The sequence below is a fragment of the Myotis myotis genome, unplaced genomic scaffold (assembly GCF_014108235.1).
Source record: "Myotis myotis isolate mMyoMyo1 unplaced genomic scaffold, mMyoMyo1.p scaffold_m19_p_18, whole genome shotgun sequence".
Taxonomy (NCBI): domain Eukaryota; kingdom Metazoa; phylum Chordata; class Mammalia; order Chiroptera; family Vespertilionidae; genus Myotis; species Myotis myotis.
Window position 1 is genome coordinate 37,024,969 of NW_023416322.1, and position 23,629 is coordinate 37,048,597.

At 49.0% G+C, this 23,629-nt stretch overlaps 1 protein-coding gene and 1 long non-coding RNA gene across 2 annotated transcripts; one reads left to right on the forward strand and one right to left on the reverse strand.

The window, feature by feature from the left end:
* Positions 1-1,821: 1,821 nt before the first annotated feature.
* LOC118673569 (acidic mammalian chitinase-like) lies at positions 1,822-22,666 on the reverse strand. Its single transcript, XM_036344567.1, has 12 exons — positions 22,057-22,666; positions 13,587-13,610; positions 7,439-7,468; positions 6,000-6,201; positions 5,445-5,501; positions 5,182-5,347; positions 4,756-4,880; positions 4,456-4,579; positions 3,613-3,798; positions 3,032-3,151; positions 2,778-2,919; positions 1,822-2,136 (listed from the first exon to the last, which is right to left on the reverse strand). Exons 1-12 carry the CDS (start codon positions 22,202-22,204, stop codon positions 1,865-1,867), a joined length of 1,596 nt encoding a protein of 531 aa, XP_036200460.1. The 5' UTR covers positions 22,205-22,666; the 3' UTR covers positions 1,822-1,864.
* On the forward strand, positions 5,883-9,026 carry LOC118673570. The gene is made up of 2 exons (XR_004973412.1): positions 5,883-6,101; positions 7,353-9,026. It is a non-coding gene; the product is annotated as an uncharacterized LOC118673570 (long non-coding RNA).
* Positions 22,667-23,629: the final 963 nt, after the last annotated feature.

A 23,629-nucleotide genomic window follows, 5' to 3' on the forward strand; every position in this document is an offset into this window, starting at 1 on the left:
CGGTATATCGGATAAGGGATTAATATCTGAAACACATGAAGAACTCATACAACTCATTAACAAAAACCCCCACAAACCCAAGCACAATTCAATTTAAAAAAATGGGCAACTCCAGCCAGTTTGGCTCAGTGGACAGAGTGTTGGCCTGTGGACTGAAGGGTCCTGGGTTTGACTCCGGTCAAGGGCACATACTGGTCAGGGTGTGCGCAGAAAGCAACCAGTTAATGTGTTTCCCTCACATCCATATTTCTCTCTGTCTTTCCCTCTCTCTTTCTCTAAAAATCAATGGAAAAATATCCTTGGGTGAGGATTTAGAAAACAAAAAAATGGGCAGAGGAAGTGAATAAATATTTTCCAAAGAAGACATCCAGCCGAAACCGGTTTGGCTCAGTGGTTAGAGCCTCGGCCTGCGGACTGAAGGGTCCCAGGTTCGATTCCGGTCAAGGGCATGTACCTGGGTTGCGGGCACATCTCCAGTGGGAGATGTGCAGGAGGCGGCTGATCGATGTTTCTCTCTCATCGATGTTTCTAGCTCTCTGTCTCTCTCACTTCCTCTCTGTAAAAAATCAATAAAATATATTTTTTTAAAAAAAGAAGACATCCAAATGGCCAACAGGTGTGTGAAAAGATATTTATCATCAGAAGCACAGTGACATGTCACCACACACCTGTTAGAATGACTCTCATCGAAAGACAAGAGATAGTGAGTTTTGACAAGGATGTGGAGAAAAGGGCACCCTTGTGTACTGTTGGTAGAAATGTAAATTGGTGCAGCCACTATGAAAAACTATATGGAGCTTCTCCAAAAAATTAAGAACAAAACTACTACATAATCCAACAGTCCCACTTCTAGATATGTCTCCAAAGGAATGAAAGCACTTTGTCAAGGAGACCCCTGCACCCCCTGTTCATAGCAGCAGTATTTATAAACCAAGATGTGGAAACAATCTAAGTGTCCATTGATGGATGAATTCAACCTCCAATTTATCGAAGTGATTTAAATTCTTAAGTTTATTTTAAATAATAAAGCTTAATTTGTTTGGGTTTAGCTCAAGAAATTTACATACAACCTCCCAACTTTTACATGGGCCAGGCTCCTCGCTTTAAATTGCCTTCCCAGAGTACCCCAACTCCTCTGTCTCACTATCCCTCCTAATCCTCCCCAATCCTGCTCAAACCCACTTCCTCTCTTATTTCCACATATAAACTACCTCCAAATCTTCACTATTGCATCCCTTGAACATCTAGAAATAGTTCTCTAAAACCGCAATTTTCAACCTTTTTCGTCTCATGGCACACATAAACTAATTACTAAAATTCTGCAACACCAAAAAAAAAAAATAGGTATAATTTTGATTCATTCACACTGGATGGCTATTGTTGTGCTGTCTGTTGTCATTTTTTTATTTGACGTTCTCAGGGAAAAGAGGTCAGTGCATCTGCCTAAAGAGTCAGATATTGCATGTTTTAAAAATTCTTGACACACCAGTTGGAAATCTCTGCTCTAAAGGAGTGTATAGAGACACGTTTGTTTATGGGTCCTTATTTGACTCTTACATCCTTGTCTCCTCCCACCCTCCTCTGAGTACATGTTCTGAGAATGAAAGGACCAGGCATCTTCCTTGAATCCCTCCGCTCCCTCCACCCAGCACCCAGGAGAGAGCCGTGCCTGCTCTGGGTGCTCACCATAGAAACCACATGGCTGGTGGGCTGGTGGAGCTATCGTATGTCATTGGGAGACTGGGGTTAACTACATTCAAGACCCTACAGGAAAGAAGTAGAAGCTACTGCACAGTAATGCTCAACCCTTTATTGTACAACAATTTCTGAGCTGGAATGAGGGACGTGGTGTCTGGCAAAGACATCACCAGTTGCAGCAGGAGCAGGCGGCATCAAAGACCAGGCCGGACTGGCAGTGCTGAATGAAGGTGTGTCCGTTCACGCAGTTGTAGAAGGCGTTTTTGTCAGTGGGGTCGGGGTACAGGCCACTGGCCCTGTTGGCACAGAATCCACTGCCACCGGGGCTGCTTCCCGAGCTGCCACTGCCGCTGCCGCTGCCGCTGCCACTGCCGCTGCCTCCACCTGTACTGGGAGCCTCGGTGATGGGAGCAATGGGCTGGGCTGGGGCTTTGCAACCTAAAAGAAAGAAGCCAGATCCTGAGCCCCCCTGCTTTCTGTTAGCGTGTCTGATGCGTGAGAACTAATATCCTGGATTTGCTTCTTAGCTCCTCCTTCCATGTCTGTGCATATTTCAGTCTCCTGATCTGGTATGCCTGCCCTCCCCTCTCCTCTTTGCTTATCAACCAACTCCCTCTTCATCCTTCAAAGCATAATTTGTCTTTTTTTCCTCCTTCCTAGTTCCCCTGGTGCATTGAGACCTTAATGACATAAAGTCACAAGGAGGTTTCTTATCCCTTTTCTGGGATTTCACCATAGAATATCTTCTTTGTTATCTAGCTTTGAAATCTCATCAATAGTATCTCTCCCATTAGATTGTAAGCTTCTATAGAGTAGAGGTTGTGACTTATGTATTCAGGATCCTCTGCCATACCTACTTAGTGCTAATACCTAATAGATGCTAAAATCTTGCTTGTGAAATGAGTCATGGATAAAGGAATGGTGAAGAACCCTGTTTGTTCTCCCCACCATTATTGAAACATTACCAAATATGAATAGAGCAATAGTCATCAAATCCCTTGGACCATGACTCCTTGACTTTAAAGAAAGCTTTGAAACGTCTCTCAAGTTTGAGGCTTAGGGTCTCAACTCCAACTCACTTTCGCTCTGCAGGCCCAGGGCGTCCTTCAGGGTGGTGGTCAGGGGGAATTTGCCCTGGTTGCAGAAAGTGCCCGTGAAGTCATCCAGATCGATGGCCCAGACCATGGCGCCTCCAAAGCTGTTCTTCTTCAGCCAGTCAGCCTGTGGTAATTACAGAGAAATCCAATGAAGTGCAGACATCAAGGCCAGCCTGGGGCTCCAGGGCTACGGGTGGGAACAAAGAGGCAACAAGAATCCATAGAACACAGTCCACCTTGATTTTGAAGCTCTTGGTGTTGTCATAGCCAAGCCACTCATTGCCTTTGTAAGCGTAGGGGACATCCTCAGCAGCCTCCCACACTTCAGTGGCGCCATTCTTCAGGAAGGGACAGATCTAAGAGGAGGTAAGGAAGAGGTCAAGAGGTGGGCAAAGTGTCCATGTAGCAGGGGTAAAGGGCATGGGGGAGGGAAATAGAGAAGGGATGCATGAAGCTACTTGAAAAGGAAGGCCTAGAGCTCTATCAAGCAAATTTCTCAGTTCCTTTAGGATTTGATCCTTTGTCACATGTGGGTCATTTATTTTCAATGTGGGAGAAGCTCTTAAATCAAAGAATGCCTTGGCAGGCAGCGAGCAGTGTCTGTTCACTGATGTAATCTCGCTGATGGTATCTCCTTTTCCTACTCTCTCTGTATTTGGAATCCAGCCTAACGTGCCACATGAGTGCTCATCTTGCCGCCCGTAATGAGCCAACTACTTGTTAAGTGAGCCAAGACATGTTGGGCTTTTATATTGTTAAACCCCTGGCCTAGAGAATGCCACCTTTCTCTGCCTCTCTCAGATTGCCGGGAGCATACCTCATAGTAGGCCCAGAACCCAGACTGCCTGGTGTAGGGCCCAGCAGGGTCAGGGCCAGTGATCGGAGCCCCGATCCCATGGTTGGAGGGGTTGCTCAGGATGAAGGTGTGTCCATAGGATGGGAATCCAACGATGAGCTTCTCAGCTGGGGCCCCGTTGTCCTTCCAGTAGTTCATGATGTAATCCTGCAATGGCAGCAGGTCAGAGAGAGGCCCCACCAGGCTGTAGGCCTGGTAATGAGTGGTTAGCCCAGTGTTTGTGTATGGTTGTGCCTGCTGCAGTGTTTTAGAGCATCACTGATGTACCTCTACTGAAGTGGTTTGTCCTTATTCAACTAACTTCTTTTAATGACACGCCAATATGAAAGCTTTAGGTAAACTTTTCCCATTCAAACCATGAGTGAAGGACTAAGTTTTTTTTTTTTTTTTCTCATGATTTTCCTGGTATGATCTGTTGGTGAATGGCTGAAATTCTGCATGGCATACATGTGCAAAGATTGGAATAGTAGAATTAGACAAGGCAACCGGGGAATAGGAAGACAGGAAAGATCAGAGAAACAGTTTGTAATTTATTGAAATATGAGTAGTAGTGCCTCATTTTCTTTTCTTAAAGAAGCACTTGTTATTAATCTTCTTTCCTATCTGATAAAATTGGCAGTTTGGTGTTAATTAGTTGGTGATTTTTTTATTTTTTTTTTGTAAATGGGAACTAGTTAATTAATTATAGCAACCTGATTTTCCACTTGAGAACCTGACTAAATTTATGATGCCTTTTGTCCCCGAATCCCCATGTGATTTAGGACACCATCTCTGGTCTGTATATATGTCTGTATAGGGACTCACCACATTGAGGTAGGCATTGCTGCCAGTGTCGGCCGGGTATTTGTAGAGGGGGCTGTTCTCTCCAGTGTAGCCCTCCCAGGAACCATGGAGGTCATAGGTCATGACATGGATGTAGTCCAGGTACCTGCAGTCCAGGTAAAGCAGGTAAAATCATCTCTGGTGGTCATCTCCCACACCTCTGCAGGCAAAGATACCCCTCCCAAAGCCTCCTCAACAAGGTCCCTGAATAGCAAGACAGGCTAAGGATGAGCGTCTCTTACACGAGCGACACAGAGGAGCTGGGGACAAGTGGTCACTCACTGGGACAGCTGGGGGATCTCATAGCCAGCCTGGATGTTGGAGATGCCACCAGCGACTGCGGCAGTGACCATCAGCCTGGGCTTGTTGACCTGCTTGGCCTCCTGCTCAAAAGCTTCACGCATTTCCTGTGCAAGAGTAGGAGAACGTCTATGAACGTGAACTCTAAGTTGACGTTCATGACTATTCTTTGAATTAAATTTAATCAATCGTCCATCTTTCCTTCTTCAGCATTCTCACGGCAATAGGGCATCCAGGTCCTTCCTCTCCCACTGAGGTTGCAGGGAGCTGGGTTTTCTGTATGGCCTCAGTGATCTTGCATATGAAATGGGTTGTGTGCTCTTCAGAAACTAATACTAAAGAATATCGAATGCAAACTGGAATTTAAAAATGAATTTGAATTTAAAAATGACATGGAACACAGCTCACCTGCACCAGGACAGTGAAGAGGTGCTTGTCCTGAGGCGGGCTCCCCCGCGAGCCAGGATACTCCCAGTCAAAGTCCAGTCCGTCAAAGCCATACTGGCGCAGGAATTTGATGACCGAGGCAATGAAAGTCTGGCGGTTCTCAGGAGTGGACACCATGGCAGTGAAACTATGGGAGACCCCAAGAGGGCAGGATGAGGGCTTGCCTCCACAGTCCTGACACCTTGTCATAACATCGGTGTAGGAAGTCATCTTGCAAAACTTACGGGGCAGTCCCAAAGTTCCAGCCGCCAATGGCCAGGAGAGTTTTCAGTTGACTGTTTCTGAAGGGGAAAGAAGCAAAGAGTGTGTCAGAACAAATGGAAAGAAAGCGAAATCATTTCAACATCACCTGGTTTCATGATTGCTCAGCCAGGAGAAGTCTCACGCCAACTCTCATACTGGTTTCTTCATTCTCATCCATTCCTCCTCAACTGTGGGAGTGGTGGCATTAGATGGCGGACACGGTGTGCTCATCAGTGCCAGCTTCAGGTTGCTTCCAAGTAGAAGGTTGTTCCCACTTGAGTCTATAGCACTGGACTTTTCTAAACTTCCCTTGGCAACTGAGCTAGACTTTAGTTGATGACCCCCTCCTGAGAGCCAGCCATTGCCCTTAAGTGAGGGTCACCCCTGTCATGGAAACTGTCAGAAAGCTGGCAGTTTATCTGTGTGCTGCTTGTTGGCCTGTTTGGAATTTCAGCCTGGAGGCCACTGTGGAAGGTTTCATCCAAACTATTCTCAAAGGTTAAAAGATTTTAAACTTCAGTCCTTTCATCACTTACTTGTTTTTCAGGCCATTGAAAGCCTGGTAGAGGGTCACGTCATTCCATTCGATGGTGGTGATCTCGTTGTTGCGCATCCCGGCGAAGGCGTAGATCAGGTGAGTGCAGAGGCAGGGGTCGATGTCATCGGGCTTGAAGCGGCCCAGGCCTGGCCGGTACTGGGCCCAGTTGGTGAAGTAGCATGTCAGGTGATAGGCAGAACCTGGTCCCCAGAGGAAGAGGTGAGAAACAATGAGAGAGCAAGCTCCCTGGGGATGACACCGTCTCTGATTGCCTGAGAAACCACAGACTTCCAAATGAATTGGGAGGGGGGAGATGTGCCTGAGATCCCTGTGTATTGTGGCCAACCCATAATTAGCAGGCAATTTGGGGCTGAAGATATCTGTCAGAGGTAGCTCTGTCCCTCAAGAGAGAATTAAAGACCCTTAGAAATCAGTGCCCTTTGCTGAGATAAAACCTTAAAGCAGTAAACTCTGATTTAAATTTACCCTAGTCCAGTGGTTCTCAACCTTGGCTGCACATTAGAAGCACCTGGGAATCTTTTTAAAATCCTGATTTCTGGGCCTCATCCTCCGGAAATTCTGTTTCTTTGTTACTAATGTTGTGGCCCCACCCCATAACAAAGAAACAGAATTTCCAGAGGATGAGGCCCAGAACTCAGGATTTTAAAAAGATTCCCAGGTGATTCTAATGTGCAGACAAGGTTGAGAACCACTGTCCTAGTCCCTTCAGCATGCTAATTAACACTAGCAAACACTAATGCTCACTTAGCATTTATGATTTACCAAGCACTGCTCTCAGTAATTTATTTAAATTCATTCAATAATCATCACCAAAATCCTATGAAGTAGGTGCTACTATTCTTCCCATTTTACTCATTTGGAAACTACAACCCAGGTAGGATGATGGTATTAGTCTGTGTAGCACGTGTAGCTGTCTCCCTGAGTAATAACTTCACTCAGAAGGAAACAAACTATCCTCTCACAGTCAAGAGTTCTGGCTCCAGGTTTAGATTCTGCCCTGACCTCCCTATATTTCCTGGGACAAGTCATATGATAAGTCATTCTCTGCCTTAGTTTACTGGGCTGCGAGATGGATGTAATGCCTTTTCCTCCTCTCAGCGAATAGTTGTTTTATAGACTCAGTGAGATGACAGACTTGAAAATGCTTTTAACAGAGCAAATGGCACCATGAAGATGCCTGGTCATGTTATTTTTTTATTAACATTTATGTGTGAGACCACTGTCTAGTTAATATTAGCGTTGGGGTTTTAGAATGATCTCAATCCTTAACTTGGTTAAGGAATTTCCAACTCTCTAAAAAAAATTAATTAATAGTCTTTGTTTTATGTAGAAGGACGGAGGGCCATGCTGAGTTTCCAAATGATGAAGAAACGAAAAAGGAACAATATGGGGGTCCCTGCCAAGAAGCATACATACCTATCTCGGCTGTCAGCACAAGGAGCAGACCTTAAAGCAACAGAGAGAACAATGAGCTGGAGGAACACGTCTGCGGACACAGCAGCCTTTCCACACGGTGCTTCACGCACAGTAGCATGTTCCCTACGCTTCACTCTTCGAGTCCCTTTAACACCTCTGTACCCTCCAACCTTCTGAGGCCGATAAAGTCCTAAGGTTTCTCCTAGAAGCCCACTCCCCTCTACTCCCACTCACAAGACCACTAAAGGGCCATGAGCCTTGAGGCTTGGGGAAGGGAGGGGACCGCCGAGCAGTGGGAGACCTATCACCAGGAAAGGAACAGTGTCCCTGTGCTTTCCCCAAAGCGATCATCTCTGGCGATTGGGTTGAGTTCAAAGGTTTTAAAGGGGCAGAAAAGCAGGAGGGAGAGAGTGGCTCAAGGGCACAGAGTGGCGGTGGTTCCTTACCAGTGAGGAGGGTGAGCTTGGCCATCTTGCCTCAGGGGTAGAAACTCCCTTGTTCAACCTGCCTTTTATACCCCCCTCCTGTGACTTATCAGTTTCTCATTTGTCGTAATTGCCTCCAAAGTCAATGTTGGTATTGGTAGTGCTCATAAACCTCAAACCCGTTTAAGAACCCATTATTGACAGGGAAACCATATTATCTTGATTTTACTCTATAAGAAGAAAGGATTGGGCTCAAGCCCAGACACCATACTAATAAGCTCCATTACGGAATAGCTTACATAATTCAAAATGGTTTTGTACAGTGGGCTACACTCTCTGTGTGGAGAGCGCTAAGAGGCTATTTCACCCTCATCTATTGGTAGCAGATGGTTTCCGCGGTCCTTTCCAGAAACAGGTTAACATGCTCTCACTCTATCTCTTTCCCCTGATGCTAGAATATCTCACAGCCTTTTTAAAAAATAGAATAAATGTCCAGATACTCAAATTTCCTATGTACAGTTGTCTAGAATGCATTTGCCAGACTAGTCTGCACTCTGAAGATGTTCCTTCCTTGTTTCCCTTTTCACAACTGTTATTCTCCTCCAAACAGGAGAAGCAGGATTTGAAATGTGAGTCAAGGAGTGTAGATTTAGCTCTTTCCCTCCAATGAGGCAGCCAATCGACAGATGCAGATCTTTGTGAAACACTGATGGGCAAGATCATCGCCCTTGAGGTTGAACCCAGTGCCACCATTGGGAATGTTAACGCCCAGTTTCAAGACAAGGAGGGCACCCTGCCCAGCCAGCAGCATCTGATTCTTGTGAGTGAACAGCTAGAGGATGGCCACACTCAGACTTTACCATCCAGAAAAAATTCACCCTGAACCTGGTGCTTTGCCTGCTAAGTGACATTAGTGAGCCTTCCCTCCTCCAGCTCATTCAGAAATGCAACTTCCACAAAAATGATCTGTCCCAAGTGTTTCCCTTGCCTGCACGTCTGCGCCATTAAATGTTACAATCCACCACCAACCTCCACCCTAAGAAGAAGGTCAAATGCATGCCCTCCAGCCCTGCAGGGTGGCCTCCTGCATAAGCCCCATGGGTGTGAGGTCTCAGTAAAGGTTCCCTTTAGTTAGTTGACTGGAGTAGTAAAAAAAAAAAAAATTAGGTTTAAACCTAAATACACCAGTAATTACATTAAATGTAAATGGACTAAACATTCTAGGTTGTCAATATATCTTCTTGTTTAAAAAATGCTTAAGTATATGCTGAGAGTGTTGTCATTTCATAGGACTTAGCATATGGGAAATCAGGCAGGACATATATATTTTTAATTGTTTTATTGCTTAAAGTACTACAAAGGGTATTATATATGTCTCCTTTTTTTCCCCACCCTTGACAATCCCCTGGCCTCCCCTACCCCCCAGTGTCTTATGTCCATTGGTTATGCTTATATGCATGCATACAAGTCCTTCGGTTAATCTCTTACCCTCCCCTCCTGCCCCCCAGCCCTCCCCAGCCTTCCCACTGTAGTTTGACAGTCTGTTCGAGGCTGCTCTGCCTCTGTATCTATTTTTGTTCATCAGTTTATAATGGTCTTTATTATCCATAAATGAGTGAGATCATGTGGTATTTTCCCTTCATTGACTGGCTTATTTCACTTAGCATAATGCTCTCCAGTTCCATCCATGCCGTTGCAAATGGTAAGAATTCCTTCTTTTTTACAGCAGCATAGTATTCCATCACGTAGATGTACCACAGTTTTCTAATCAGGACGTATTTTTTAAAAAGCATTCTTCCAGGAAAATGTGAGTCACAAATTGGAAGGAAGAAAGGGAGGAGGCACAATTCCTGTCTTCTATAACCTTACAGTCAATACTGCACTTAGAGTAAATACCAGGGGAATGCATCTGTTTCAAGGTATTTATTAATGTTCATTCACTTATTTAATCATGACCTACATTGTGCCAGGTACCATGTGAGTGCTGGACTGTTTGAGTAAACAAGACACAGGGCTCACTATCACTGCTGCAGGCAGATAATGAAAGAGGAAATTATGACCTGTTGAATTAAGTGCTATCGGACAAGTTAGTCCAGAGTAACAGTTAGAACCAACTAAAAAGGAGACCAGCTGGATGAGTGGGCAGCTACGCATCTGGATTTAAGGGTTCCAAAGAAATGGGCAGAGGTAGGTGGAGAGAATCAAGAAGATGTTTTTGGAGAAGATTGCTTTTAGAATATCCAGCCTGGCCTGGGAGTGAGAGGTAGTCTCATGGCGTGGTTGCACCAAAGGACAGCCCAGGGTGTGGGAAAGGTCACAGACACCAGAACCACACTGCCAGCTTTCCAATGCATGTCCAAGGTGCAGGACTCTATGCCATTTCTCAGCCTCTCTGTGCCATGTTCCTGAAAGTGGGCATCATCACCATGACTACCTAGAGCAGTGGTTCTCAACCTTCTGGCCCTTTAAATACAGTTCCTCATGTTGTGACCCAACCATAAAATTATTTCCGTTGCTACTTCATAACTGTAATGTTGCTACTGTTATGAATCGTCATGTAAATATCTGATATGCAGGATGGTCTTAGGCGACCCCTGTGAAAGGGTCATTCGCCCGCCAAAGGGGTCGTGACCCACAGGTTGAGAACCGCTGACCTAGGGGGTCTTATGAAGATTAGCAAGTGGATGTTTCTATGGGGCCTGCCCATCAAGTACCCTTTATAAGTGTTGGCTTTATAAATAAAGCAGCAGGAAGGGACTTGGAGTGAGGATTGGGGGAATACCAAGAGTGACTTCCTTCCCGCAGAGCCAGGGCAACGCGATAAGGAGCCATTCGGGTGTGTAGACTCTTAAGATGAAGACAGCAACCCAGACACGTACAAAGGCTGAAGTGCAAGCCACAGCGAGGCCTGGGGAACCATGAGTCAGAAATGCTTTTGTGGCTGTGAAATATGTGCTAAAGATGTCAAATCCATGAGAAATTAAGCTCAAGTTCTGGTTTTGTAGTTAGCTTACAGAATGGCTGAGTCAGCACCTGGTGCAACTCTGGGGACTTCTTTGCTGCCGACTTATGAGGACATTCGGTACACAATGGGACATCTGGTCAACAACTCTGAGTCCCTTCACTTAATTCACCTTCCAAACCCAGGCACACATGAGAGTGAAAGGGGCATCAGAACTGTGTAATTTTTAAAATGTTTATTTGTAATTGGTATTTTTGTTACACAAATGAACGTAGCACCTTAAGTACCGCTCAGGAGTTTTCTCGTGTTTCGCGTGCCATCTGTTATGGACCTTAGATGTCAACACACTGTCTTGTCCACTGTGGGACGCGGTTACCGTGTTTTGGCAAGTTCAAGCCTCGGACTAATGAAAGGACAGGGTCCTCTCACTGCACGTGCAAGTCCTAGCTGGAGGGCAGGGCCCTCCCAGCACAATCATAGCCAATGGCTGTGGTTGTAAGCTTGAACCTATGGTCCGAACACATAGCCCCACGTGCCTTGTGATAGAGTTCAGGTGCATGTAGTTGAGTGAGGTTGAGACTCATGAGAATGCTGTAAACAACATGATCACGCCCCTACTTTGCCTCGTGGCATCTGCTATAAAATAAAGACACGGTTTGTGGGCGCTGGCGTTGTCTCCTCTTCAGGGAGCAGCGTCCCACCGAGACCCAGCTATTATTCTCTTATCTGTCTTTCCTTAATCCTTTCACCCCCCCACTCAGAGACACCCTTGGCCGTGCTGGCGCGGCACAGTCCACATCGAATGAAGCGTTGTCATTGGTGGAAACTGTGCAGGTCAATCTATGAAAAACTATATAATTGCACAAACCCATAAAGCATTGCAGTTACATTGTCTTTTGGTCATTCGAATAGTCTTCATCTTCAAGTTCCTGGCGCTTTTAGAAATGCCCTCTCTCAGAAAAAGGAAGGAAACCAACGAAACTGATACTCTTCCGGAAGCATTTAACGATAATTTATCAGAGATTCCTAGTGAGATCGAAGATGCGGATGACTGTTTTGACGATTCCGGAGGCAATTCTACTGATTCTACTGACAGTGAAATTATTAGGCCTGTAAGGAAGCGCAAGGTGGCGGTGCTTTCAAGTGATTCCGACACTGACGAAGCCACTGATAATTGTTGGTCTGAAATTGACACACCACCACGCTTACAAATGTTTGAAGGTCATGCTGGGGTCACTACATTTCCGTCTCAGTGTGACTCTGTACCCTCTGTGACCAATATCTTTTTTGGTGATGAACTGTTTGAGATGTTGTGCAAAGAGCTGTCCAACTATCACGATCAAACCGCAATGAAACGCAAAACACCATCTAGAACACTAAAGTGGTCTCTGGTTACCCAGAAGGACATCAAGAAATTCCTTGGCCTAGTTATTCTGATGGGCCAAACAAGAAAAGATAGCTTGAAAGACTATTGGTCAACAGATCCTTTGCTATGTACCCCTATATTTCCACAGACAATGAGTCGCCATAGATTTGAGCAAATATGGACATTCTGGCATTTCAATGATAACGCCGAAATGGACAGTCGCTTGGGGAGACTTTTCAAGATTCAACCTGTGCTGGATTATTTCCTGCATAAATTTCGAACAATATACAAACCAAAGCAACAGTTGTCTTTGGACGAGGGAATGATTCCATGGAGAGGACGTTTCAAATTTCGCACGTACAACCCAGTGAAAATAACAAAATATGGTTTATTTGTTCGGATGGTGTGCGAGAGTGACACCGGCTATATCTGCAATATGGAGATATACACTGCGGAAGGAAGGAAATTGCAAGAAACTGTTCTTTCAGTCCTAGGACCCTATCTTGGCATCTGGCACCATATTTACCAGGATAATTATTTCAATGCTACATCTACTGCTGAATTGCTGCTACAGAACAAAACTAGAGTCTGTGGGACTATTAGGGAGAGTAGAGGTTTACCGCCAAATTTGAAAATGAAAACATCAAGAATGAAGAAAGGTGACATAACATTTTCCAGAAAAGGCGATATTCTTCTCCTAGCATGGGAAGCACCTAGAAAAATGCCCAACCTAGTAGTCACCCAGTAAATAAGCTCAGCGTTTAATTGGCACAAGAACCATCTTAGGTTCTGTTGGGAGCTCGAGTATAGGTTGGTGTGGGATGCACCACAGTTCACAAACTCCAGGGGGCAGTCTTCACAATGACCCCAGGAGGGCACCTCCCGGAATACACAGACTGCAAGGCTGAGAATCTGGTGAGAAAATAATTCAGAAAAATGACAGCACCCTGCCTGTCCTGGGCAGAGCATGCGGACGGCCCTGCCCATGACGCCCGAGAGTGACTGGTCAGAACTCCAAGACTAGGTGTCCTGGTGTTGGTCTCTCTCGGGGAACGTCCTAAAGGCCCATTTGGAAACCTCCAACCCAGCATTGAGCCCAAGCCCTTGCCTCACTAGTTCCTGAGGCCACTGATGCCGGCGAAGAGGACCTCATCGTTCCACTCGATGGTTGTGATCTGGCTGTTGGCCATGCCAGCGAAAGCATAGATGATGTGCGTGCACAGACAAGGGTCCATGTTCTCGGGCATGTAGCTGGCAGTGCCAGGGCGGTACTGGCTCCAGTTGGTGAAGTAGCACACAAGTTTGGTTGCTGTGCCTGGAGTGGCAGGGAGGTTAGAGATGATCCCCATTCCGCAGGGAACCCTGGCACTCCCCACCCTCACATGGGGCACTTACCCAGCTGCAGCAGGAGGACCAGCCCTAAAGAAGAAAAGAGACTTTGGTCAGAGGGGGGCAGGTCACCCTTTCCCTGCAGGGAGTGGACCAGTAAGCGGAGAACACAGGCCAGGAAGTGGAGAAGAGCAGCTGAGCACTGATGCCCCTTCTGCTCTACAGGCCCTTCCCCAGCACGGACCCTGCCTGATGCTTTCCGGGAAGGCAGCTAAGGTAGGATTCAGTGAGCGACCTGGACGCTCAGATGACAGTGCGGAGCTCAGGAACCAGGGAGATTTATTGTTATTTTTATTTATTTTTATTTTTGGTTAATCCTCACTGGAGGATATTTTTCCATTGATATTTTAAAGAGAGAGTAGAAAGGAGAAGGAGAAAGAGAGAGAGAGAGAGAGAGAGAGAGAGAGAGAGAGAGAGAGAGAGAGACATCGATGTGAGAGAGGCACATTGATTGGTTGTCTCCCACATGCACCCCATCCAGGGCTGGGGATCGACTCTGCAACTGAGGTACATGCCCTTGACCGGAATCAAACCCTGGACCCCTCAGTCCGAGGGCTGATGCTCTATCCACTGAGCCAAACTGGCTAGGGCTGTTATTCTTCTAGAAACTCCTATTAAGTGATGGGTGCTGGAGATAGAAAGATAAAATTAGACATGGCCCCTGCCCTCCAGGAGCTCACAGTCTGGCGGGAAAGTCAAACCTGTAAGCCCAAAGGTGCTGCAACGCAACGTGACAAGTGATGAAACTGGGACGCGCACAGGGTGTCATGGAAGACTTCCCCGGAGGGTGGCATTCGGGCTGGGTCTCTGTTCTCCCTCTAGGCTCCTCGGGTATTTGCGGTGGCTTATCTCCATCACCGCACTTACCGCACTGACAGATAACAGCCTGCTGGACTTCCCACTAGACTGAGCTCCTCAGGGCAGGGACTGTGCTTGCCCCGCTGAGTCCCCGCTACCCAGCAGAACCCCTGGTACATAGTCAACCCTATGAATGGACCCTAAAGATAAGGTCCATTTTGAATGAATGGACCCTAAAGATAAGCCAAATGGTAGAGAAGGGCAGAGGAGGAACTGGAGGTGCCCAAGGCCGGTTTCAGGCCGAGGGCCCCTTCCCATGGCGGTCCCTTCACTCTGACAACCAGAACTCACCTTTTCTAGCACCAACTCCACTATACTGGTACTTTTCAACTCAAAGGATGCTTCTGAATTTGAATCCCTTTCAAGCCACCCAATCATAAGTGGGAGGAGCTGTTGTGCCCCGCCCACCGATCCCTCTCCTTGGGCTGCTAGCCACAGTGGGCATGCTCTGTGGGGAGGAGCTAGCGCGGGAGAAACTGCATTAGCTCTTTAAGGCCTTTCCTGCCTCCCTCCCCAGGCCCCTCACACCTGTCCCCGCAGTATGTATTCAGAGAAAATCTGCCTCGTCCATTTCTTGTTTCCTATTAATTGCTCCTGTCAGCTGATGAATCCTCGGTCAGGACCGTGCATTGAGCTCCTGCTCTGTGGCTGGCCGTGTGGAAGAATCACAGGACATTAGAATGGGAGAGGCGAGGCTCCAGCATCCTACCTGGGGGAAATGAGCTTGTCCTGGTCACTAGGTATCCATTCCCCTCCTATCTGAAGCCCTCCGGTGCTCAAGGGTCCTTCCCTCCCTTCCCTCCCTCCCTCCCTCCCTCCCTCCTCCTTCCTTCCTCCCTTCCTTCCTTCCTTCCTTCCTTCCTTCCTTCCTTCCTTCCTTCCTTTCTTCCTTCCTTCCTTCCTTCCTTCCTTCCCCACTATGTCATGATCCCAAGAGAGAAAGGGACAGTGCAGGCGACCTTGGAGCACAGGGAGTGGGGGTGGGGGTGGGGGGTGGAGTGAATGGAGGAGAAAGAGCAGCTTCTCTGAGAGCTGACCTGGGCCACCTGGGAAGACTCACCAACAAGAATCAGCAACTTGCCCATTTTGGTGGGAAGTCCTACCTGCCCGTTCCAGGCCTGAGCGAGCACCCAGGAGCTTTTTATAGGGATCACGGCAGGCCCTGCCACCCGGAACCTGGCCCCCATCAATGGGCCAGGGGGGAGTCAGGGATAAAGGGGCAGCGGGATCACCTGGCTCCGTTTACCCTCTGACTCTTATCTGTGTTTTCCTTCTTGGTAATCAACCCAGGACACAATGGAGGCTCTGTGAGAACAGCCTTGAAAGGCTGTTGACTGAAGGTACATTTAAGGAAATGGCATATCTGGCACGGGTATGAGGCTGGCCTCGGGTTCAAAGTCATTTCAGAGTAGGCCCCGCATGTCCAAGAGGCCAGCTGGACCCTAGGGGAGGAGTATGGACAAGGGAAGTCAGGCTGCAGGTGCGGCTGACCCTGCCCACCCTCCAGCTCCTTCATTTTTCTTTTTTTTTTTAAATCCTCACCTGAGACTATTTTTCCCATTGATTTTTAGAGAGGGTGGAAGAGAGAGGGAAAGACAGAGAGAAACGTCTATGTGAGAGAAACACATCAATTAGTTGCCTCCTGCACGAGACCCCACCAGGGCCCAGGCCGGGGAGGAGCCTGCAACTGAGGTATGTGCTCTTGACCCGAATCAAACCCCGGGACCCTTCAGTTCTCAGGCTGATGGTCTATCCACTGAGCCAAACCGGCTAGGGCCATCTCCTCAACTCGATTGCAGTGATTGATGTCAGGCAGTGGCTGGAAGTCTGGGAGGTGTCACCAAGTCTGGAGTGAGAAAGCGTTACCTGCCAAGGTTGCTTCTGTTTAATTGAAGGTGGTATGGTTTACAGAGGCTGGAGGGAATCAGGGGGCAGACATTTCTAATTGGGTTTGACTGAAGGGAGAAGCAGCGAGGCCTAGGACAAGGAGCCATGGAACCCGAGAAAAGACAGCTGCAAAGATGCCCGTGGGTGGAGGCTGAGGATCACAATGTTTTAGGACGTCCCTCCACTCCACTCCCAGCCTTACTACCCATGCAGAAAGGGGTGTTCCTACAGGAAGCCCACCAGGATGCCACATCACTGGTGTCCAGATGGCGTCTGAGGGCTCCCCAGCCCCAGAAGGCGACCCAGGGAGGAGCAAAGGCATGACCTTTAGCGTGGAAACCAGCCCCAGGGGATCCACCCAGCCTGACCACAACCCCCGTTAGGACCGCGGCGGCACTGTGGGAGGCTGGGGGACGTGGCGCCCTCTGGTGGTGGCTGAAAGGAGGCTCAATACCTGGTGGGCGTGGTCTTGTGTCCTGCAAGGGTCTCTTTGGGGATGGGGATTGCCTCAGAGAAGGTGAGAGGATGAGTAGGGAGAGAGGATGAGTCCATGACCTGCTCACTGTGGCACAGGTGGACCCCAAAAAAGGAGGAGGCAGAGGGAGAACTCCAGGGAAGGTCAAAGGGGCAAATGCAGAAAATCCATTTCTTCTGTGCAGCTCTAAATATGGAGACATGGATTTTCCTCATTTGCCCCAACACGCAAGCATTCCTGAGGCTTGGCACCTCCCCTCCTTGTTTTCTGGGCCTGGCTCAGCCCTAACCTTGGCATAACGACAAGGGGCTTTTGTTAATGAGCCTCTGGGCAGAAGCGACGGGACTCTTCCCACGTATGCCAGCCTGGGACATGTGGGACGCGTGCGAAGAGAGCCCCACCCACAAGGCGGGACGCCGGGAGGGAGGGTAGCCGAGGCCAAGTGTCCATCAGGGCAAGAGAGGAGAGAGAGCAGATTCAAGGGGCCTAGCTGTTCCCTGGTGAGAGGGGCAGGCCCCGGAGGCACCCGGAGAACCTAATGAGAAAGGCCCAGCCCCCCAAAAAGAACTAGGGAGGAAGAAAACAAACAGCAGGAGACACCCAAATGTCCCCCTTGCCCGGGAACCCCTGTGGCGTGAGAAGTTACTATCCAACCTGAACTGAGAATCTCTTGGACATTCTTCGGGACTTTGTGAGTGAGACTGGACTACAGTGAAGTCGTTGAATAGTGGACGCTAAGCCTTCTCCCTCCCACTAAGGAAAACGTGAGGTCAAAACTTGACTAGCTCCCCACCAGATCTTCAAGACTTGTCTCAAACAAAAAGGGATCTCAGTAAGTCGTTGTTGAATAAACAAGTGTGAGAATAAATGAAAGGTCCTTCATCGGCGTCCTTCCAGCCAGCGCCTGCACACAGCAGGCCCATCGCTGGGAGTTCGTCATTGATAAGTGAGTGAATAAATGAATGGGAGTCTAGACTTGGTGGCCGCCAGGCTAGCCATAAGTTGAATGGTGTTACATAAAGGCTTGTCTGGGTTGAACCACCGGTGAGAACTTCGCTCAGGTACAGGATGTGGGCTGAGAGCATCGTACCTTCCTAGTTTCGAGAGTGGGGTTGGGCACGGAAAGTGCCTCTGATTTGTTTAGTGGGGCCCGTGCGGGGGCGGCCAGATCTGCAGAATTGAGAGCCGGGGGAGGAAGGAGGCGCAGGAGGGTGGAAACAGGAGGCAGAGATGAAAAGGAAGCCGTTTCAGGGCTCAGGCTGCAGAAGATAGGGCCCAGGGCCTGGAGGGGACCTGAGATAATGATGCATCTTCTATCCCGGGGCCTGCCCCGACTCTGCAGACAGAGGCCAGGGAAGGTCTTTACCGATGGGGAGGACAAGATGACCTTTCCCACGGGAGTGTCTGTGGGATTACATGTGATCATGCATGTGAGCCGCTTCATGCATGTGAGCCACTTAGCGAGTGCCTGGATCAGAATGGACTCCCAGCCCTAACCAGTTTGGCTCAGTGGATGGAGTGTCGGCCTGCGGACTGAAGGGTCCCAGGTTCAATTCCAGTCAAGGGCATGTACCTTGGTTGTGGGCACATCCCCAGTAGGGGGTGTGCAAGAGGCAGCTGATCGATGTTTCTCTCTCATCGATGTTCCTCTCTATCCCTCTCCCTTCCTCTCTGTAAAAAATCAGTAAAAAAAAAAAAAAATATATATATATATATAAAAGAATGGAGTCAGGGTGCCCTTCCTGTGGACTCATCACCCACCACCTGACCTTGAGGCGCTGGCTGCGGGGGACCCGGGCTCCATGTGCTGCCAACGCCCAGTGGTGGTTCTGTCACAGGCCAGGTGCTCTGGAAACAGGTGGAGTCAGAGCTCGGGCACAAGCCATTTACCAGGAATCGTTACCCGTGAAAGGAAGGGGGAGGAGACAGGACTGTACAGGGGGACTGTACAGAGCCACGATGCAGCTCTGACAAAGCTTTGGCCAACCTGGACTCACTGCATCAGCGTTGTCCAGCTTCATACCAAAATGCCTGGGACTGTCCTCCCACCTCACTGAGTACCAGAGGTGGGCTACCCTGGCAAGGGCATGAGCTTGGGGGAGGGACACTGCAGGCCCTGGGAAACCAAGAGCAGGAGGCCCTCTGCTGGGCGCCCACAGCTGGCACAGGTCCTACAGTGAGTGCTCCAGGACCCTCAGCCCCTAGTGGCCTGACACGCAGAGGCCGATGGTCATTGCTCTCGTTATTTCCCGATGGCTCCAGTTTGCTTAAGTATCGCTGCTCACAACACAGTTTCACAGACACACTAGGGGCCTTTGGGGCAAACCTGAAGCAGATAGGATTCAGGGAGAATCAGAAAGCTCGTCCCACTGGCCTGTGAAGCAGCGGGTCTCAGTCCTCTGTGGTCTGAGTGCACCTGGGCCCGGAAGGCCTCCCTTGCTGGTCGGAAAGCGGGTGTGGGAAGGTGTTGGAGGGGGTGCTGGCTAAAGAAGTCGGTATTCCAAGTGTTAGACGGCAGGAACGGAGGGACAGGGAGTGCTCAGAGGAGCTAAGCTGCGGTAAAATGATACAATTTGGGCACAAAAAACAGCCTGAGCATGCAGAGCACCTGGACACTCCTCCTAGCTGCAAGGACTTCCCCACCCGAGTTTCGGTTCCTCGGCACATGCCGGTGAACTCGCACTCAACTTCACACCCTCGTCACTAGCAGAGCTAAAATGTACTAGATATTTAAGCAGTGTTTGAGGTCACTTCCACTTACGGAGAGTAGCCCTGGTGCCATAAACTAGAGAACTAGATTAAAAACATTAAACCATAGACCCAGAAACACAGAAGCATAGACAGAGGGCAGAACCTCAGAGGGAAGGCTGGGGAGGGTGGGCGGGCGGAAAGAGATCAACCAAAGACCTCGTACACATATAACCATGGACATAGTCAATAGGGTGGTGAAGGCCTGGGGTCGGGGGTGAGGGGTGGTGGTGGGCTAGAAGGGGTCAATGGGGCGAAAGGAGGACATATGTAATACTTTCAACAATAAAGACTTAAAAACAAAACAAAAAACGTGAAACCAGTGTTTCAGATGGTAGGCGACAGGCAGCGCAGCACTGGGAACCCCAAAAGAGGGAAAGGGAACGGCAGGAGCCCTATGGCTGCCCCAGATTCCTGCCTGGGGACAATTTCCAGACCACACCCCAGGAGGCGGGTCCCATGGAGAGCAGGGCGGTCTCTCTGGGCTGAGGAGACAGAAATTGGAGTTGGACGAGGGCGAGGTGTGTGGACATTGTGCAGTAGAACGCCAGGGACGAGGGGGCAAAACAGGAGAAAGAGCTTCAGGAATCTGCATGGGGCTCCCTCGGATCTTTGGCTAGATGGAAAGTTGTACAGACAGGGTGAAACTCCAGAAAGACAGGCGAAGAACAATGATGGAGGAAAAACACGCCCAGGGAGCTGAGAGCTGAACAAACAGCAGGGCTCCCCCAGGCCTGGGAGACATTTGATATGAGACTGGCCAGAGGGGGAAGTCTCGGTTGAGCAGCTGGGAATTGAATTGGGAGTTCACAGGCTCAAGCCTTATGGAAGGGCACCTGGGCCCTGCGGAGAATGCTAGACGTCCCCTAACACGGCTCACACACCAACTTCCCAGTGCGCAGGTCAGTCTGCAAGGAAACAAATTGCCTGCCGACTCAATCTAAACATTCGACGACAGTTATGATGTCCAGCATCCAACAAGAAATCACCAGATAGGCCCTGGCAGGGTAGCCCCGTGGGTTAGAGCATTACTCTAATACGCCAGGGTGGTGAGTTCACTCTCTGGTCAGGGCCCTACAAGAAGCAGTTAATGAATGCATAAAAGAGTGGAGTAACAAATCAATATTTCTCTCCCTTTCAAATAAAAAAAAATACAGATATGCCAAAGAAACAGGAAATGTGACATAACCAGGAGAGAAAGCATCAAGAGAAACAGATTAGAAATGACAGAGATTAACATACAAGAGCCTTAATGTAGCTACTGTAAGTGTGCGCAAGGATTGAAAGGGAACATGAATAGAATGATGAGAGGAACAGGCATCATGTCCGTGCCCAGGGAAGGAGACATGGCAAGGAGACACACGGGGCCGGCCAGTTGAATTTGTTCCTTTTTATTCAAGAAAGCAAAAGCTTTCCTGGAGCCACATCCGTAGCCAACCTTAGGAGAATGGGGTTACTGTGTGTGGTGGGGGGACTGCGACTCGTTCCTGGTGCCAGAGCGGGGTCTTCTCTCCCCCAAGTCAAAGGGTTTCCACTGGTGGCTGACCAAATCCCGCTCTGTGCGCAGAGCAGAGGGGCTGCCATGGAGGCATGTTAGGTGGGTGATGGACACTTTCCACAGTGGATTGCTTTTTGCAATTCAGTTACAATCTTTGCTCAGTGGTTAGAGCGTTGGCCTGTGCACGGTAGGGTCTCAGGTTCGGTTTCCAGTCAAGGGGAGGTGCTTTAGTTGCAGAATCCATCCCCAGCTCCGATCGGGCCAAGTGTGGGAGGCAACGAATTGATGTGTTTCTTTCACATAGATGCTTCTCTCTCTCTCTCTCTCAGCTCACCCTCACAGCTAGTGCTTCTTATACCCCCTCCTCATTGTACAGGGAGGGGCATGCAGCTTTCCAGGATTTAAATGCAGGAGTTCAAAAGCCTGGTGCTCTTTCCACCTGCAGCGCACTGCCCCCTGCCCCCCCCCCCCCCCCCCCGCCGCCCCAGGATACACGAGGAGTTCAGGTTTGAGCTGGGAGAGTTGGTTGGTCATTCACAAACCCTCCCTCCTGTCCCATCTATGGAAAACATCTGAGGTGAAGGTGAAGGCCCTCCGAAGGCTGAGGGAACAGGTGCTGGGCAGGAAGCCTGCAATGACCTTGGGAACAGGCAGTTTCCTCTGGTTAGTGCTGTGGGTGACGGTTCCACCTCCTGCCCCAGAACAAGCCGGTAAACAACCTGGGCCCCACCTCCGGCCCCCAGGCCTCTGTGCAGCCAGGCCTCTGTGCAACCCAGGCTTTGTTTCCTGACAGGCAGGCCCCTGGTACCTGGGTCCCTAAAGAGTAAAGCACTGTACCGATTTGCATTTGGTTTCCTCTGTATAGAACCAAAAGGAGGAGGAGGGGGAGGAGGAGGAGGAGGAGGAGGAGGAGGAGAAAAAGGAGGAGGAGAAGATGACAAAGAAAGTAAAAGCGAAATAAAACAGTATTTAATTGCACAGCCCCTTCACCCTGGGAATCTTCTGCTCACCGCTTCTCATGTATTTACAACTTGAGCGCTGCTCCGACCTCAGACCCTCCATGCGGTCCAGCAGGTGCTGTGCACTGAGTTCACTTCCTCTCGGTGGTGAGGACACTAGTGACCCGTCACACATCCCATTGAGCCAGAGGGCAATCATGTTGGGTCAGAGACTCCACCCACTCAAAGCATTTTCATAACTAAAATCTCCCTTGGATTTTTTAAATGTATTTCTTATTGTTGACAGTATTACAGATTCCCTTGGTGTTTACAAAAACCCTACAAGTTACGTTGAGTGTGAAATCCCCATTGAAAGCAGAAAAGGTACCTCCTTGGAGTCAGGTTCAAGTTTGTGCGTTTCAATCTGCAGCACCCAGCAGCATGCCTGGGACCCAGGAGACACTCAGGAAATGACAGCTGAAGATGTGTTAGAGTGAGGTGTGCGTGAGCAGAGAGGTGGAGAACGATGAAGTCGGCTGTGGCCCTTCGCAGCTCATGAAAAAGTCTGGTAAGAGCATCACCCAGACTGGTGAAGGTGATGCCAGCCCTGCCCCCAGCTCTACCCACCGCATTTGTCTCTTCCCTCCGGGTCCTCACCCACTGTGACCTTCCCTCTTGCCTCACAGGCTTGGCTTTCAAAGCCTTTCACCATTTCCTGAGCTTCCCTACACGATGGCCATGGTCCCTGAGCAGACAGCCCTCTGTCTAACCAGGCTGTCCAGCACAGCTCCTTCCTGGGCTGGGAGGGGCGAGGGGAGAGGAAGGGGATCGTGGGGGCACGAGGGTACCTTCTTGGGCTCTGATATTTGGATGAACATGGACAGCTGGGGATCAATGTCATTAATCGGGCGATGAACCAGTGCGTACTGAGCTCTGTGTTCTAAGGCGGTGCTGCGTGCTTGCTGCTCTCTGTTATAAACTGCCAGCTGAGTGAAGAAAAGGGGAAAATATCTGAGACAGTTACCCATCAGATCCCTTCATCGGGCTGAAGACAGGGGTTTGGACACAGCTCTCCTGGTTCTGGTCCTGACTGCTAGGAACTAGCTGTGTGGTGACGAGGCTTCACCCCCATCCAGGGAGGCCAGCGGCTGGCAGCTCAATTCTCCGGGGTGGGGGAGGGGGCATTTCCTATTACTGAGACCACAGGGCTGCCTCTGATACTGTCCCTCTGACTTGGCACTCTACAATTCTAGGTCCTTTCTATCGATAAATGGCCAGAATATGATGGTTAATGAAACAATGAGGTGCAGAGGGACAGGGAAGGTGTGAAGTCAAGGGATTTCCTTGCAATCCAGGCAAGGAGAAGAGAATTTCAATTCAAATTAGTCAATTCAAGTTCATGTGGAAGACCTCTCAGTAAACGTGTTATAAAAGGTTACCGCTTAAAAAATAAAAAAAAGGTGATAGAAGATGCAAGACACGGCATGGGATTAAGAACTGGTCTAGAATGATCTTGGAGGTAATGAGCAAACCTTGTTTTCCTCCTCCATTCTCTCAGACCAAGCCCTGATTCTGAAATGTCAGTTTCCTGTAGTCATGGGACCGAGATGGTTTTTAAGTTTCCCTTGGTTGGATGAGAAAAACA

What these genes read in the sequence shown, in the direction of transcription:
- LOC118673569 (XM_036344567.1), bottom strand. Translation starts at nt 22,204, where the DNA reads ATGATTGCCCTCTGGCTCAATGGGATGTGTGACGGGTCACTAGTGTCC. An exon ending in TTGTAAATACATGAGAAGCG is followed by an intron (nt 13,611 to 22,056) that starts GTGAGCAGAAGA and finishes TTTCTTCTTTAG; the next exon opens with GGCTGGTCCTCCTGCTGCAG. An exon ending in TGTGCTGACAGCCGAGATAG is followed by an intron (nt 6,202 to 7,438) that starts GTATGTATGCTT and finishes TCTGGGGACCAG; the next exon opens with GTTCTGCCTATCACCTGACA.